This window comes from Bidens hawaiensis, unplaced genomic scaffold, assembly GCF_021521415.1.
Source record: "Bidens hawaiensis isolate Kalapana, Puna unplaced genomic scaffold, B.hawaiensis_p1.1 tig00079234_1, whole genome shotgun sequence".
NCBI classification, from domain to species: domain Eukaryota; kingdom Viridiplantae; phylum Streptophyta; class Magnoliopsida; order Asterales; family Asteraceae; genus Bidens; species Bidens hawaiensis.
The window spans coordinates 10,179-29,706 of NW_027503558.1; the positions used below are offsets into that span (position 1 = coordinate 10,179).

At 37.7% G+C, this 19,528-nt stretch overlaps 2 protein-coding genes across 2 annotated transcripts; one reads left to right on the forward strand and one right to left on the reverse strand.

Moving 5' to 3' along the window:
- Window positions 1-2,463: 2,463 nt before the first annotated feature.
- Window positions 2,464-6,921, forward strand: LOC143607071 (uncharacterized). Its single transcript, XM_077082645.1, has 6 exons — window positions 2,464-2,472; window positions 2,551-2,662; window positions 4,393-4,890; window positions 5,008-5,139; window positions 5,374-5,999; window positions 6,105-6,921. The coding sequence occupies exons 1-6, from the start codon at window positions 2,464-2,466 to the stop codon at window positions 6,795-6,797; spliced, it is 2,070 nt and encodes a 689-aa protein (XP_076938760.1). The 3' UTR covers window positions 6,798-6,921.
- Window positions 6,922-13,056: 6,135 nt separating this feature from the next.
- Window positions 13,057-13,416, reverse strand: LOC143607072 (uncharacterized). The gene has a single exon (XM_077082646.1). The coding sequence runs from the start codon at window positions 13,414-13,416 to the stop codon at window positions 13,057-13,059; it is 360 nt and encodes a 119-aa protein (XP_076938761.1).
- Window positions 13,417-19,528: the final 6,112 nt, after the last annotated feature.

Genomic DNA, 19,528 nt, shown 5'->3' on the forward strand with positions numbered 1-19,528 from the left:
TTCGATTTATTGTATTTATTATTTAATTAAAACGGTTTTTGAACTTACGGTGTTTATCAAAAATAAATATCTCTATATGTAGTATATAACATCCGCTCATAGATGCATTATTCACATCAAAACAATCTTTTGCCTTTGAAGCTTTTACAAAATAAGTTCTTCAACTGTTAATTATAAATTTTATATTTAAACGAATTATTTCAGTAAAGTCTTTTATCGTTTGATTTAAAACATATTACAATGGAGGTTCAAAGCTTTACAATGTTGGATGAAATTGATGTTCTCAAAACATCTCCATCCACAGTTAAGGTTAGAGTTTTGAGAGTATGGACCGTCAAGGATAACAAACACTCCAAACAAGGACTTCTTAATGGAGATGGTCCTCATTGATCAATCTGTAAGTTTTTTATTGTTCTATATTTTCCTTTCTCTATGCTACTCTTTTCATTAATTATCTACACATGTTTATTCTTCTTCTTCTTCTTCTTATTACTATTATTATTATTATTATTATTATTATTATTTCATGACCGGAGAATCGAATGCAAGCTACGGTTTTTAAACCCGACATTTTTTGTTTCAAAAGGTTTTTGAACGAAAACTCTACATGAGTGAAAATATAAGTTTAAACCTGGTATGTATTTGTAAGCTTAGTTTTCAAATAATATTATAAAATCTGTTACTATTGTGTTTTTTTTATTTTTTCATGTATAATGGTTCATTTATGTTATATTATTCATTATTTACTAAATTATTTATTTATAAAGTATTTTCTTTTTATCTTATAGACATAGTTTAACATCTTTTGTAATATCTGCTGGTAAAAAACTTATGTCAAATATTTGTGTTGATTGAATATGTTTTTTACATTTTATACTGTATCTTCATATGTTCTCCACCCGTGTATAACACGGGTTATTATCCTAGTAAATAATATAAAACAAGTAGAAGAAATCGCGTATTGTAGCGACTCGAATTTGATTCGTGAAGAACCATAACTCTTCCCGTTGGTACCTCGTCGGAAACCCGAAAGGATCCAAACTCTCTCTTTGTAGTTGCTTTAATCCAGCGCGTTGCGACAGGAACTCGGTCATATTGGTTTGGTTCGTTACTTTACCATCAAAATAAATATTTTGTGGCAAATGCTAAAAATTTGGTAGCCAAAGTATAAAAGAAAAACGTTTGAAGTTGGTTTTTGTAAGTTTGAGTGGACCAAAGTATTAAAAACAAAAGTAAGACACGTATTAATTATCAAACTTGAAAAGATAGCAAGTAAATATATGAAACTTTGATGGCAAAATTGAAAGAAACAAAACTATAATTACAAACTTGAGAGGCCAATTGAGAAATGTAATAAGTATAGGCAACAAAATTTAAAAGATTAAAACTTTAAAAATTAGTAAACTTGAGGGCTAATTAGAACATACCTTTTTTTTTTGGCAAAATTCAAAGGATTAAAACTTTGAAGTAACCTTTTAATATATAATTAATTATTTTACACTAATTTAAATGGACTCAATCAGATTAACAGGTACTAAGCTAAAAAATCAACACAAGCTAAAAACCGTTTTTTAAACCATTGGTTTAAACGTTCTATAGTAAAGCACTAGCTAGGTCCACTATTTTCATATACATCGAAACCGATCAATTCTCACCGCCGTAACGCACCGTTTTAACCCTACTATTTTTATTTGAAATAACATGATTACCAAATGTGTTTTGTATCTCAATCATATAATGAAATAAAAAGTGAAAATGATATATTCTTGACTTTTTTTTTTCGAAAGACATGTTATATTCTTGCCTTCTTTTTTCAGAAAGGCATATTATATTATATAACATGATATACATATATATATATATATAAGGTTTTTTTAATATAAAATGATATATTCGTCACGACTAAATGGCTTATGAATTACTCGTGGGCGTTGATTACGAGCATGAAACTTATTTAATTAGTCGTGACAAGTAAATGATTTGCGAACGTGCTCGTTACGGTTAGTTTAAGGACACGCGGAAAGTTTCAATTGGTTCTGCAAACTACTCGTCACGACTAGTATATAATACCTATTTCTGGAATTTTTTGTAAATGATACCAAAAAATTGAAATTTATTTTCATAAATGTTTGTTTTAGGAATTTTCCCTTGTTTTTAAACCTTAGTATCCAAATATGTTAATTGGGACCAGCCGTAGGACCATTTGTTTAATTAACTCTATATATGAAAAAAGAAAGAAAAAGAAAAAGCTATGATTGAAATTGGCGTTGACTCAAACAGAGCCACTATAATAATCATTGCATCCAAGTTCAGATGATGAAATCTAAGGCTTTCCATAGTTGTGTTGTGTGTTAATTGTTGAGGTACTTTGAGTTTTATCACACTCTTTCTCTTACAGTCATACTCATATTAAGTTTTTAATCATTGACTGCAGATAATCAAATTTAAAGGTTGATATAAATAATGGCTGAGGTATTATTTATAAAGTTCAGACCCATCAAACAAGGGAAAATTTAGATATTGAATGCTTATAAAGTTGGTTGTGTGCAGAATAAACAAGTAGCAGCTGTGCAGTTAGCCTCAATCGATGAGAACAAGGACCAAATCACTGTTCCGGTTGCTTCATATATCCCCAATAAACCTCTTCCAGATCTTCTTAACGGTATTACTTCTTTTTTTGCTAGATCTTAAATGCTGAGCTGTTTGATGGGTTGGATGCTCTTATTTCTTATAATAAAAGACTTTTATTATAAGAAATAATAAAAGTATGTAATATAGATTACTTAATTATTATTATCATAACTTTGAACATAATACTCATTATATAAATATATTAAATAAAAAAAAACCGTTTAAGCTCGCAAGCTGGCTCGAGCTTGGGGGATCTGTGTGTAGACTTTTGGAACAAGGCAACTCAATTGGAAAAGATACATAAAAGGTCCCTAAACTTTGAAAAGATACATAAAAGGTCAACACCATTTTGCAGCATGAGCACCTATGGTGGATGTGGTTTGCATCTTTTTGCAATGTGAACCATGACGTTATCCCAACGTTACGAATTGTGTGAAAAGAACATTTTCTTTTATATCTTTGTAGTTTGCACCCGTGTGGTTGGCTGTTATTTACGTTTGTGTCGTCTCTTATTTCTGTCTCTCTACACCATGGGACACCACAACCACAACCACCGCCACCACCGCCCATTCTGACTTGAACCACTTCCGACCCTGAAACGCATAAATGGATGTGGTGCTTCGTTCTAATTGCTTGCATAACGGGCTCAAGATTCGGGTCATAGTATCTGACCCGTTTGTTATTCGGTGACTCGGTGAGTTCTTTTCTGAAGAAACCATCTAACTTAGACTAGCTTTGACTGCTGGTTCTTGAACATAAAATCAACATATCTGACAAAATAGAAGCATCAACACTTTTCTTGATTGATCATCTAGAAGAAGATTAATTCATGCTCAAGTGGTGGTTTGTTATACAATAAAATGTTCTATTGGCTTTGAAGTTAAACATTAGTCAATTTGCTTTTGTAGAAGTAACCTCCCAAAGTTGGACCCGACATTCCACCATAGAAGCAAATAAGCATGCCAAAGGAAATTGAAGGGGATTTAGCCAAAAATTTGATTAAAATTTCTATCTTTGAAATACATTTTAGGATTAGAAATACACGCAACCATGTAGATTCGCCTTGCAACTTAATAGTGTTGATTATCCTGTATTAGAACCTGAAACAAGAAAATTGAAATAGTAAACGATAATGGTGAATTGGGCTTGTGTTTAACACAATTCCCTTAAACAAATTCGTGGTCTGTTCCCAGGGTACTCCGGTTTGAAAGCAGCAGCAGTGTGCTGCCGGACTTGACGACTTGCCTGAATGAAATCGATGTAATGATGCGAAGAATTAGAGAGTGTTGTGTGTTTGAACTGCAGCATTTCATCTGGTTTTATAACAATAAAACTCATACTAAATAATGATCAAAAAACGAATGCAAGTTTTCGGAGCAAAATGCAGCTCCGAAAATTTTTGGTTTTAGTGCAGAAATAAGGTACAAGCTCAAAGGATTTTAGTCCAGGGCGCGAGCAGGACTTGTAGTAAAACACACCACAAAGCATCAAATGAGCAGTAAAGGTTGTACCTTATAAACCACTCTTCATTTTGTTTCCGAACCAATGTGGGACAAGTTTTACCACTTTCATTTATAAGACATTCATTCACACACATATATACCCAAACTTCCAACAAATAGTTTCATCATTTGAGAGTCAAACAACTTCCTATTGGTTTTTTTTTTTACAAAACTATGAGCAAATATATATGTATGTATGTATGTATGTATGAATGAAATTTAAAATTGTACTAACTTTTTGCTTGGAGCTACAACAAAGGCGACAGAGAAGAGTACATCAATGTTGGTATCCCTCTTTATGAAGCGTCTATTAAAGGCGACTGGAAAACCGCTAAAGCCATTATCGATAAGAAACCAGAGTTGGTACGGTATAGCATCACTGAAAACTGCGAAACAGCACTTCACATTGCAGCGTCGGCTGATAAGTCAAAACGGATGCAAGACTTTGTGCAAAATCTGGTGGATATGATGGAGAAGCACGACTTGGAACTTCAAAATAATAGTTCCAACACCGCCCTTTGTTTGGCAGCTGCAGCTGGAAATGTTGAAATGGTTAAGATTTTGGTGAATAGGAACCGTTCCTTGCTCATAATTCCTGGTAGTCAACAAATGATGCCTCTCTATATGGCTGCCTTATTTGGAGAACATGACACGGTGGAATATCTTTATCGTGAATCTAAAAAGCTGAGTGATGATTGCTGGAATCCTCAGAATCGTGGTTGGCTGCTTCAGAAGTGTGTTGAAGCCAATCTGTTTGGTAAGCATTCTAGCATGTTGCGGTGAACAAAATTCCTTATTCTTTTCCTTTTTTCACTTTTGGTGCTTGGCAAAAGTATTTCCACCCAAAACAATATTTTTCATTTTTTCTCTTCAGGTATTGCACTGCAGATAGTGAAAGACCGTTCAGAACTTGCTGATACTGCAAGTATACTTGCAATTTTGGCTAAAAAGCCGGAGGCATTTACTGAAACAACATCAAATATATTCAAGAAATTATACAATTTGGGTAAGCATCTTTACTCCTTAATGTATTTTGGTCCTTTCTAGCACCTTGCTAGCAAAGGCCCGTTTATATTGATATACATACTTGTTTGTTGCCGATAAAAAAAATGTATTATACATAAATGTCAAAATAAAAGATGAATTAAAACTTTTATTAACTACAGAGGCCCTAACTTACAAATATCCAACTTCACTTATCATTTATTCATAAGCAATATCTTTCTATTGTTTCTTGCAGCTTTTGCACGCCCTTTAAAACCAGTTCCACCTAAAAAGGATGGTGAAGCATTGCAATTACTAAGAATCATTTGGGAAAATATAGCAAAAAAGCCTAAGAAGGAAATTGATAACATAATAAGAGGGGATCCTGATGTACCTAAAAAAGACGACAGACTACCTTATAATAAGGAAGATCAAAAGCTACACCTACTAAAACTCATTTATGAAAAAGTTGGCAAAATGCCTACCGAAATGCAGAAATTAACTGCAGGAACTTCTGCGACCTTTACAAGAGCGCCATCAATGGAAAATGCGAAAAAAACATACTCTTCCCGTGTATTATTTGTTGCTGCAGAAATGGGCAATACTGAATTTATAATTGAGCTCATCCGCAAGTATCCTGATTTGATATGGAAGGTCAATGACCATAACCAGAGTATATTTCACATTGCTGTCAAACATCGTAATGAGGGTATCTATAACCTATTGTACGAGATAGGCTCAATGAAAGATCTGATTACTCCTCTAAGAGATGAAAATGACAATAGTATGTTGCATTTAGTAGGGAAAAGCGCCAAACAAAAACGACTTCAGGATGTATCTGGAGTAGCTTTACAAATGCAACGAGAACTATTATGGTTCAAGGTACATTTTTGGGGCTTTTATTTTCTTCTCTTTATTAATTTTTTTTACCAAGTAGGTTATTACAATCAAAAAGTTGGTAATAACTTGAATTCTATTTTGGTGTAGGAGGTGGAGGGTATGATTCCACCTACTTATAGAGAAAGGAAGAACAAAGATGGCCTAACACCACATGAGTTATTCACTAAAGAACACAAAGATCTAGTTGCACAAGGTGAGAAATGGATGAAAGAAACGGCTAGTCAATGTATGGTGGTTGCCGCCCTTATTGCCACCATAGTATTTGCTGCAGCATTTACTGTTCCGGGTGGATACAATCAAAGCAGTGGCATCCCTATTTTTCATTCTATACCAACCTTTATGGTCTTTGTGGTCGCTGATGCCATTTCTCTATTTGCATCCGCAGCTTCGATTCTTATGTTTTTATCCATCCTAACGTCTCGCTATGCTGAACGTGATTTCTTGCAATCATTACCTAAAAAGTTAATGTTGGGTCTAGCAACTCTTTTCCTCTCTATAACAGCCATGACCATCGCATTTAGTGTCAGCTTTTTCGTACTTTACAAGAATGGTTTGATATGGATGCCAATCGTTATTAGCTTGTTTGCAGTGATGCCTGTCGTCCTATTTGCTTGGCTGCAATATCCTCTCTTAGGAGATGTTTTTCGCTCATCATATCGTTCTAGGTACCTTTTTAGACCTAAGAAAAAGGTGCTTTACTATGAAGACCCAAAGCCAAAGATAAAGCGTTTCTTTTCAAGATGGTCATTTGCAAATTTCAGAGTTTTCAAAGCGGAGTAATTTATTAGGATTTGTATCCAAAATCCTTACAAACTGGTATTTGTATATGGATGATTTTGAATATGCTTGCTTATTTATTTGTGAATAAGTAAAATTAATTAAATAATTTTCAAAGCTATCATGTTAATTTGTTAAAATACTAAAACTATCATGTTTTGAATGAATTATTTATTTAAAAATTTATGCACGCTGAAGACAAGATTGGTTATTAAGATGATTATTGGTATTATGCAACAGCGATTATTGGTCTTATGAAATGGCCTCTTGATTATTGTGGGATGATGATGAATAGGAAGTACTATATTTATATTTACTTGTGGACTATATATGTTTTAATGTTTACTATTATATATACTATTGATTTGGTGAATATTGTTGCTGATCTTTCATCTTGGTGCTTCTAAATTAAGTCACATTGCAGCCGCATAATTCAGATGTATTCAGTTTTTATATTGGTCTCTTCTTTAGATTTGGCGCTGTAACTACTCTGTAAGTATCAACACTCACAATATCATTATTAGTTATACAGTGATGTTAATGCAGTTCTGTTAAATCAATGAACAGAGCCATCGGAACCTATGTATTTAGAGTTGAGTACACTAACACCATTAAAACTAGAGGCCACGAAATCAAGCAATCTGTATTTAGAGCTTATGTTATAACCCGTTTTTAGAGATTAGGATCATCAAACCCGTTGGATACCCACGAAATCAAAGCAGTAAATGAGAAGCCTCCATTCAGAAATCAAGCAATCTGGTTGCTCTAGAAAATGGGGGGAGCAACCTGAGAGCGATACGCAGGATTTTATGGTAGGCAAATTATATACATACATACATATATATAGGGTAAGGTTAAAATGAAAACCCACTTGAGTTGTGAAAACCCGCGAAAACTCTATGTAACATCGTTTTTTTTTTTTTGTTACATGTAATATATGTTGTAACATTTAATACAAAACATCGAAACATCGAAAAAAAAATGTTTTGCTATTTTTTAACATTTTTTTACTAATTTTTATATATGTTTTCAGGAGAGAAAAAAAGTTATATTTATATATATATTTTTTATTCACTTTAATTGTGGACCACAAAATTTAAACATTAATTAAAAACATATGGTTAAGAATAGGTTTTTAGAGTTTTCACAACTCAAATGGGTTTTCATTTTATACTTAGCCTATATATATATTACCTCACGATATGGTAAATATGAATCAAGCATACTCACAACTTGAATCAGTTAATTACGACATTTGCTAGAGTCGGGATCAACACATCTAAGAGCCAAAGGAAGTGCGCATTTTAGAGCACGCGTTGAAATTTTTGGGCCAACTACTTCCTCTGCTCTTCTATTTCCCACCTTAATTTTCAGCCACTCATCAAGATTGACCTGCTAGAAGTTTTAAGAATATTGAAAAATTATACCACACACAATTACCAACACATGAGTCAATTCATGATTTGTTTTATCTATAGCGGATTCTTAAAGAAATAAAATCACGTTTGTAATAATATTATCTAGCTGTTATACCTCATTAGAAACTGTAAGGGAATATAATTCCTTGATTTCATAATGAATATTACAATCCCATATATAATACAAGATAATGAGATAAGTATAGTAACTAACTAATAAGAATCAATCAAATCCTAACAACTATATCATATATAAATATACAAAATACACATGCCGATAATACGAGATACTATCGGCTAACAGTCCCCCGTAGTTGAAGCCGTATGTGAGCGGAGGCATAAACTGGATCGAAAACGTTGAAGTAGATGCTTTGGTAATCCCTTGGTGAAAATGTCCGCATACTGATAGTCAGCCGGAACATGAAGAACTTTGATCGTGCCAAGACGGACTTTCTCTCGAACAAAATGAATATCCAGTTCTATGTGTTTTGTGCGTTGATGTTGTACGAGATTTTTGGCTAGATAAACTACAGAGATGTTATCACAATAGACAATGGAGGCATGTCTAACCGGCACGTGGAGCTCGAGAAGGAGATTACGGATCCAGCTAAGTTCAGATACAGCGTTGGCAACTCCTCTATACTCTGCCTCGGCACTGGACTGAGAGATGGTAGGTTGACGTTTTGAAGACCAAGAAACAAGGCTGCCTCCCATGAAAAACGCAGTATCCAGAGGTCGACCGACGCATGTAGGGACACCGCCCCAATCTGCGTCAGAATAGGCAGTTAATGTGGTGCACGAGGAGGGTGATATTAGAAGACCATGTGACAAAGTGCCTATGATGTAACGTAAGATCCGTTTCTACAGGTTAAAGTGCGGTTCCCGTGGGTTGTGCATGATAGACATATTTGCTTAACCGCATACGAGATGTCTGGGCGGGTGATGGTAAGGTATTGCAAAGCGCCAGCCAAACTTCTATATAGGGAACTGTCTGAACACGGGGCACCAGCTGTGGCACTTAACTTAGACCTGGTCTCAACGGGTGTACTAGCTGGTTTGCAGTTTGACATTTCAGCTCGTAATAGGATGTCCATTGCATATTTGGATTGAGATAAAAACAGATTATTCTTCTGCTGCTGAACCGCTATGCCAAGAAAATGGTGTAACGGGTCTAGGTCAGTCATGTTGAATTCGGTTGAAAGGGACTTGATAATGCTGTTCAACAATGAAGTGCTTGAAGCCGTGAGAATGATGTCATCAACATATAAGAGCAAATAGGCCATTTGATCACCTTTCTTGTACATAAATAAAGATGTGTCACATGTACTACTTTTGAATCCACACCGAGACAAGTATCCTGCAAAACGTTCATACCAAGCACGTGGTGCTTATTTAAGGCCATAGATGGATCAGTTTAGCTTACAGACATGTTTCGGATGTGACGGAGAAGAAAACCCCGGAGGCTGGAACATATAAACCGTTTCTTTAAGGTGACCGTGCAAAAATGCATTTTTGACATCAAGTTGATTAATGGACCACCCTTTTGAAAGTGCAAGACTTAACACGGTGCGAATTGTTGTTGGTTTTACCACCGGACTAAAGGTCTCATCACAATCTACGCCCACGGTTTGACTTTTACCATTAACGACAAGTCTAGCTTTGTGTCGTTCTAATGTGCCATCGGCATGAAATTTGTGCTTAAAAAGCCACATACACAGAATGATAGGTGCGTCAGTCGGACGCGGTATTAATTCCCACGTATTATTTGCCAATAGAGCTTCATATTCGTTTTGCATGGCATGTTTCCAGTTTGGGTCCGAGAGAGCGGTGAGATGAGATTTTGGTAATGGAGAAATAGACGGAGATGTGAAGGTGTTGAGGGACATGGGTTGTCGAGGTTTGAAGATGCCGGATGGTGACCGGGTTTGCATGGGGTGGATCAGTATAGGAGCTGGAGGCGAGGGGGGCGGTGGAATGTCGATGTGAGGTTCCACAGTAGGTGAGGTTGGTTGGTTTTGGTTGGGTGGGCTGGACACGTGGGATAGGCCTGGTGTGGGTGAAGGGTCCGGTGGTATTGGGCTAGTAATGTTGGGATTAACATGAGGTTGTGGGCTAAGGGTTGAGTGGGGTGGAGTTGGGCCGTGAGTTAGGGTAGTAGGAGATGAGGGTGTTGTGCTAATGGCAGATGTGGTAGTAGATGGAGTAGCGGGTTGTGTAAATATTAATGGTGAGGGGTCAAGAAACGAATGTGTGGGTGGAGGTTTAGAGGTGAATGGGAATTTGGTTTCGTCAAAGGTTACGTGTCAGGAGAAAATGGTTTTACCGGTGGAGATATCGAGACATCGATACCCGCGAAAGTTAGCCGGATATCCGAGAAAGACACATGGAGTGGAACGAAACGCAAGTTTGTGAAGCCGAGTGGCGGAAAGGTTAGGATAACATAAACAACCAAATACTCGTAGATGGTCGTAGGAGGGTTGACGAAGGTATAGACGGACGGTAGGTGTTTGGTTGTGGTGAAGTTTGGTGGGTAGGATGTTGTGGAGGTATGAAGCCGTGTGTAAAGCTTCAACCCAAAACGTGGATGGGAGACGAGCATGTGTGACGAGAGCAAACATGATTTCGTTAAGGCGCCGGATCATGCGCTCGGATTTACCGTTTTGTTGAGATGTATGGGGACAAGAGAAACGGATTTGAATACCGTGGTGGGTTGTAAAGTTTTTAAAATTGGTGTTGTTAAATTCACCTCCCATGTCACATTGGAAAGATTTAATTGGGAGATTAAATTGTGTTTTGACAAATTGGTGAAAGTGGGTGAATTTTGTGAATGTTTTGGATTTAAATTTTAACGGGTATACCCATGTATATTGTGTGTAATCATCCGTTAAAACCATATAGTACTTATAACCTGCATGACTCAAAATTGAAGAAGTCCATAAATCACAGTGCAATATGGAAAAAGGTAACAAAGTACGAGTAGTTGAATCCGAAAAAGGCAAACGTTTGTGTTTAGACAATTGACACGACTCACAAACAGGTGGAGTCTTTATTTTAGTACTAGAAATAAAATGCTTAGAACTAAGAAACTCCATGACGGGTTGACCCGGGTGTCCAAGCCGATCATGCCAAAAGGGAGAGCCTTTAGTCGAAGCAAAACAAGCGATTGCGGAAGCGGGTGGAGTGAGCGGATAAAGTTCACTGGTGCTGTTGTGACGACTCAAGATCGTGCCATCCTTGAAATCCTTCACAGTAAAACCAAAAGGATCAAATTCAATTGAAGTCCAATTATCAACATTGAACTTACAAACAGAAATAAGATTTTTAATAAAATTAGGATTATAGAGAACCGATTTTAGGTGTAACGGTTTAGAGGGTGTGTTTATAGATGTGGAACCCGAACCCAAAACTGGAATGCTATTACCATTACCAACAAATATTGACGATATTGGTGAATACGAGGAAAAAGTATCAAGTTTTCCGTGATCAAATGTCACGTGAGAAGACACACCTGTATCAAGATGCCACAGATCATTTCCCGAGTCCATGGACAGCGCTATGGACAGCTTCAGCTAACTGAGTGGGCTCGAGTGGGTCCGTCTCGGTTATGTGGGCCTGCGCCGGCGACTGCCGTGAGGAACTTGGGCTGTTGGAGGACCTTGAATTGGGCCTGTTGTCATAGGGAGGAGCCCAAATTTGTGTGGGATACTGACAAGGGGGCGGGGCCCAGTAGGGTGGGTAACCGGGTGGAGGCCGAAATGAAGCATATGGTGTCTGTGGATAAGCCTGGTTTGATGACTGCCCGGTACCCCGCTGATTGTTGCGACCTGACCTGTTGGAATCCCGACGAGGCTGCGAATCCCGATTGTAGGAGCGACGGGGTTGATAAGACGTGTCCCGGTTTTGAGAAGGTTGCTGGTGGCGGGTGTTTTCTTGTGGAGAACTGACAACAGCAGCAACTGCAGGAGTCGGTGTAAGAGAATCACGAACCGCAATGCGTTTAGCCTCCGAGTCAAGTTGATTGCATGCATTTTCCCAAGAGGGAAGATTGTGATTAAGGAGTGCGGCAGCGGTGTCATACTCACGAGGAAGTCCCTTAATCAAATGAAGAATTCTTTGGGTGTTATTAATAGGACAATCAACAGCGGTAAGTTGATCCGAGAGATCCCGGACACGTTGACAGTAAGCCTCCAAACTAGGCATGGATGCTAAAGTGAGATTGTTAAGTTCCAACCGTAAGGCGGCGGCCCGTGATGCCTTGTTGTTTAGAAACAGTTTCTTCACCCGAACCCATGCTTCATGAGCGGTGGATTCATTCTCCAAAACACAAACCAAGAGATCATTACTCAGGGTGCCGTATATCCATTGTAATAGGACAGCATCAATCTTTATCCATGACGGATATTCTGGTGAGGTTTGGACGGGTGACGGCGAGCCATCAATGTGGGAAAGGACATCGTAGCCGGTGGCGTGGAGGGTGAAGAGCTTCACCCCCGTAGGGTAAGAGACTTCAACACCGTCGAGGACGCGAACCTTGTGCTGTATGTTGATTACGGTATAAGCGGGGTGAAGAGTTTGGGTTTTGGGTTCGGCTTTATCAGCCATGGTGATGAACAAAAAAACAAAGATGAAGGATGGATGGTAATGGCGAGATCGAGATCAGGGCCAGAAGGATGATACCATGTAAGGGAATACAATTCCTTGATTTCATAATGAAGATTACAATCCCATATATAATACAAGAGAGTGAGATAAGTATGGTAACTAACTAATGAGAATCAATCAAATCCTAACAAACTATATCGTATATAAAATATACAAAATACACATGCCGATAATACGAGATACTACCGGCTAACAGAAACATCATCAACTTCATCATCAACCGGATTTTCAACGGTACCCATCATAATTTCTTCAATACTTTGAACCTCGTAACATTCATTATTTTCACCTGGATAATTCAACAACTCATTAACATCCATTTTGTGCCGATAATGCATTCCCGTAATCAAGTTCTCAAGCTCACTAATGGTTTCTCCAGAATTTACACCGTTTAAATCATTTGAGCCGGTTGACTTAGCCGAACAAATTTTACAGTGTCGAAAGCAATTTGCTATGGACTCTTGTTTCACATTTCTCCAAGCCGAGATGACCAAATTGATGGCATCTAAAACATTAATCTTTTCTAGGGAAGAAATATTCATAACCTTCCAAAGTCTTACAATAAAACCTCTTTAAATTAATAATTTATTAATTTATCGATATAATATTATCTCGCTAAATTACTAAAATATTCCGGGTCCCAACATTATTAATTTATAGAGGTTTTACTGTATGCTATCACCTCATTTTTACCCTGAGTTACTATAATTAACGGCATTACTTATTTCAAATACTCCTAATACATTTTCTATTTTTTTTTAGTTAAAAGTAAGTTATAGATTTATAAACATAAATAAAAATAAATTTTAATTAAAAATGTGTTATTTCATGTTTTCGGGCAATAATTATTTCGAACATCGGATGGGTCAGATGTTTCTACAACTACGTAAACCTCTTTCGGACAGGTATTGGCTAATTGAGATTTCTTGCTTGCACAAATCTTTGATTTGTTAAAAAAATAACTTTTTTTTATGTGTGTAGAATATTATATATATAGTATAATTAAGAAGTTTGGTGTTACAAAAGTTTTTTTAATAATTTATTAGTTTTGTTTTGTTTATATGTAAATTATTTTGATGTTTAATCAATTGGGATTCCTTGGTGTGTTGGCAATTGCTAGGTTTGTTAATCTTAATTCTTAGGATAATCCATTGCATAGGCTCGAGGCCCATAAATAAAATTTGGACACATAGTTTTGTTACGAGGAGGCATCCACTCTTTAAACATTTTTTTTTGTTACTTTATTTGTGTTTTTTGTTTAAATATGCTAATAGAAATAAGAGTTTTGGTTCCGCACCTCGCAAGTGCCCAACCGTTGGGCCACTTGCGGCACCTTATTGGTGATGACATTTTTTTATTTAGTTTGTTTTAGTTCCGATGTGTAACAAACGTAACGAAAACTGATCGAATGTCAATTTTTGTTTTGCATTTTTTTTGTTTTGTTTTAGTTTCGGTATCGTAATGAGCGTGACCAAAACTGGCCGAATTCACGTAGACTCACTGCCTTTTGTTTAAGTTCCGGGTACCGTAACGAACGTGACGAAAATCGACCAAATTTGCATAGACTCAACGCTTCATCATCCAAGATCAGCAATGGTCGGGGCTTTACCAACGCTCGAGGTTTGCCAATCGAATCCACCTCATTGGTCCACCTCAATTTTTATATGTTTTTGTTTTATTTTTTGTTTTAGTTCCGTACCAATAACACACGTAACCGAAACCGACCGAATTCACGTAAATTTACCGCCTCAACGCTTGGGTTTTATCACGGCCCGAGTTTTACCAACCTGCCCCGACGCGTGCGCCGGGTAAAAATCCTAGTTGGTAGATAATTTGCATTTTGGTGAACTTAAATGGTAAAAAAGAAGTGGGGTGTTTAAATAGTTAATATTTTTTTATTGCAAACAATTATGTTTCAAAAGGTTGCAATACCCGCTTGCCCATGTTTTGCGAGATGCCCGCAAGGGTAGCGGCGGTGTACCCGCATATGTTGAGATACCACAAGACGCACCGACCACCCTTAACTGCGTGAAAACCAATAAAACGAGTAAAATAAATAAAAATGGGTCATTCTTATTAGATACCGGTCTTCAAGTAATATATTTAGTGGTAAGATGTCTCCTGTTTACTTACTAGGTTGAGTGTTCAAATCATACAAGGTGCTGGTATTAACTACGCTAATCCAATTTATAAACTTTATGTAAACACAAGAGGCTTTTCTTGTGAACAAGTGCATATGTAGTCCTGAAATGTTCGAAAGTCATCGATCTTATCTTCTCAGGTTTATATATACAGATCACAAAACATGGATCCAATTTATATATACTTAACAGCCCACCTGAAATCTCTACGTACTGGATAAAAATGAGTTATGTAGGCGCACAGACGGGTCAAGATCCAGCACCAACAAATTCGAAGATACGGCAGCTTGGTGTTAGTGCGCCTAATGACAGCAGTCGGGTGGTTTCAAACACTAACAGTGTTAAACCACCGACTATTAGTGCTGCTGCGGCTGACCGGATAAAATCTAGTAAACCCAGCGTGGGCGTTGAAGCTTCTAAAAGTCTGGCTGCAGCACCGGGAATCTTACCCCGAATAGATGAATCTCATCAGGCGGAAGAACCTACTGAAACCGGTCCGAAGATTAATAAACCGGAAGATGTGGGAATCACTGTGGCCGGAGAGAAATTCAGGAATGTAAACCCTACGGCTTACTACATGGCCAAAAAGAACTTCATCTGATTTTATTATCAACTATGATTCCAATTAAGTTATGTTGTTGTAAACGTGCAGATTATTCAATAAACTGAATCTCTTTTTATTAAACGGTATTCCGAGCGATTGCAACGTAGGGGTGACGGCTGTGGTTTTGAGATTTTTATGATCTTAGGTTTAAACCTTAACTTGTGGGGGGGGGGGGGGGGGGGTTCTCATACTTAGGCAATGTGTTATCAAAGGGTCATGGGGCGCCAGAGATGGCCACGTCGGAGGGCGCCATGGTGAAACACCGCTACACATGGGGGAGGGGAGAGATGAAGATTTTCTTTTTTATAATATTAAATACACATACATCAAATACCTTTATGGCGTTTCCAAATTAACCGGTCGGATGGAACACGATTTCCGGTTAACCGACGAACAATTAGTAGATGGAGATGGCGGTAGTTGTTTGCAAAGAGAGGGAAACACTTAAAGACATGAATGAATAAAAAAATAAATTACATCCACTAGTCACTACACCTCTTTTGGAAATTTTTAACTTTTAGTTATCAAATTATGTTTTGTTTTTTCTCCTTCTATTTTAGTTTTAATTTTTTCTATACAAATTTGATTAAGCTTTTAACTCTAAAAATGTTACGTGTGTTTATTAATAATAATATTAAATTACATTTATTATATATAAACTAAACATAAATATATCATAATAACTAACTAATGATTACTTAATCACCAACCAAGCCTCTCCCATTACACCCATTTTGCTTAATTATGAGTGAGAAAAAAGTGTGTATGTGTGTCGTCTGCATGGCAACATTTTCTTCTCAACAAAGCCCCAAACCAACCCCTAACACATAGTCCTATGGGTACTGGCGGATGGACCTACCATGGTGGTAGGGGGTCGGCCGACCCATGTGAAAAAAAAATTAGTGGTATATATATGTCGAAATCCCGACCGACCCCTGTGAAATTTGGAAAACAACCACCAACAGAAAGAACTTAAGATGATAAGAAAAGGAATGAACCAGACAAATTTCCGACAGCGGACACTGAGCACTGAGAGTAAACCAACCAGTGAAATAAAGAAGATAACCTAATTTAAATTTTTATGATTTCATTGGCCTATATAGAAGTTCTTTCACAGCTCATTATTTTACCAAGCTTTAAGGGAATTTGAAAAAATGATAAAAGTCTACAAATATTATTTGTACACATTTGTTTATTAGTTAAAATACCTAACCTAATATAAAATAAAAATCAGTTTGTTGTTTGCCCTGTATTACTTGTCTATTTATTTAGTATATTGTTTATTAATTTTTAAAATTTAAATAAGTTTTTAGTTTTTTCTTTTTATATATGAATAATATTTTTATTGATATTTTTCTAAAACTCCAATCGACTCAACGATCAATTGTCTATCCATTGGTATGAACTATCCAAGATGTAACCAAATGGAGAAAGCATATGCGTCGCCTTGCACATCCTTCGAGCCAATTCAGGCTTCTTGCTTGTTTTCTAATCTTCAAATTGTACGATGTTGTTTCCATACTTCAACTTTTACCTTTGCTATCACCCATTTGACCCTTAACACCTCTCACCAAGTGTGCAATTTTTCATGACTTAGACAACATTCTTGATTCTCTTCTTTAAATGATGACAATTGTTAGTGTGGTTTCCCTTGTCCTCAAGGAGCACACGATAATTGCTTGAGTTTCGACCTTCTCCAAGCATGTTTTAACATGGGGTGTGGAGGTCGGAAGCTACACTACACATCCTTTGTAACTAATTGATAGAATTGGTAAAGAGATAATAATATCTTCGATGGTCTGCTCCTCTTTATTCATATCATATATATAGTAATTACAATGCAATCTTCTATAAGAAGATAATATCAACCATACATGCAATTTACAAGGAAATAATATGTGACTAAATATAAGACAATAATAATAAGAAGAAGTCTATTACTCCCCCGCAGTCGAAGCGGGAGGAGACTGGATGCAGAGACTGGAGCGGAAGTTTTCAAAGAGAGTGCGCGGTAAACCCTTGGTGAAGATGTCAGCAATTTGATAAGATGTAGGTACATGAAGTATACGGACTTGACCTTTCTGTACCTATTCGCGAACAAAGTGAATATCAAGCTCAATGTGTTTCGTTCGCTGATGTTGAACAGGGTTCTCGGATAAGTAGATGGCACTGACGTTATCACAATAAACTAATGTCGCCCGGGAAAGTGGACGATTTAACTCCAAGAGGAGGTTTCGTAACCAGCATATTTCAGCTACTACATTTGCAACCCCGCGATACTCGGCTTCAGCACTCGAACGAGAGATAGTCGACTGTCGTTTTGAAGACCAAGAGATGAGGTTATTACCATAATACACACAATAACCAGAGGTAGAACGACGTGTATCCGGGCATCCAGTTCAATCGGCATCCGTGTATGCGAGAAGAGATGGATTGGTCATTTTACCCAAAGTTAAGCTATAATCCACAGACCCTGAAATATAACGAATTATGTGTTTAAGAGCATCCCAATGAGCTGTCATCGGCGCGTGCATATGCATGCATATCTGCTGAACAGCATAACTAATGTCTAGTCTAGTGAAAGTGAGGTACTTAAGATCCCCGGCCATGCTACGGTATAGAGTCGGGTCAAGAAATGGTGTACCAGTCGAGGCACTTATTTTTCCATTTGTGTTCACAGGGGTGGCTACGGGTTTGCAAAACTCCATGCCAGCTCGCTTAATTATGTCTAGGGCATAGTTTGCTTGGGATAAGAACATGCTGTCACCAGTGCGTGTAACTGAGATACCGAGAAAAAAAACTCAATTGTCCCAAGTCTTTCATTGCGAACTCTGTGGAAAGGCAAGACAAGAGGTGTTGCCGAAGGGCATCAGACGAAGTAGTGAGGATGATGTCGTCAACATATAGTAGAAGGTATGCCGAGTCGTGACCCTGATTTAAAATAAATAGAGAAGTATCACAACGACTTTGTCTAAAACCCAACCGTAAGACATAATCAGTGAAACGTTGATACCAAGCCCACGGCGCTTGTTTTAGCCCGTATAAGGATTTTTTAAGTAAACAAACATGATTTGGATAATCCTTGTGACGAAACCCCATTGGTTGATACATGTAGACCGTTTCGTTTAATTTCCCGTGTAAGAAAGCATTCGTGACATCCAACTGATGAACTGGCCATGACCGTGATAATGCAATAGATAATACTGTGCAAATCGTTGTCAGTTTGACAACCGGGCTAAAGGTTTCCCCACAATCCACGCCAACCTGTTGGGAACAACCGTCACATACTAACCGAGCCTTATAACGTTCAAGGGTGCCGTTAAAATTAAACTTATGTTTGAAGAGTCACATGCTACATATAATGTTCATTTGTGGGTGGCGCGGGACAAGTTCCCAAGTCTCATTTTTAATAAGGGCATTGAAGAGGTAGGTCCCAGCAGAGATCAGTTGGTCCCGCAAGACTCACCTTGAACAGGGACGTCTGCGCAAAGGTCATCTGCTCCCGCAGGACCCACCATGCTCATAGGATCTTACGCGCAGTACACAAGCTGGTGAAGTACCCCGCCTGTTCCCGCAGTTGCGGATACAAGCCATCAGGGAAGGCTACCCGCAGACAGCAGGGCTACACGCACAAGACACTAGCTACTTCAGTAGTCACATGAAGAAATGAGCAAGGCGGGAACAATCCCGCCTAAATGAGCCAGTCTGATTCTGAAAGATCTTTTGTACCATGCCTACCAAGGTATGGACAGGACAGACGATCTGACCAGAACAGCCCATGAGCCAATCACAGGGTGACAGCTCATCGACAACAGGGCGAGGAGGAGCACCCTCTAGTACTGTTTGTCACTATTAGCCGCTGCCTACTCACCAACCCTTACTGAGGAGCATGCGCGGCCTACAGTTGGT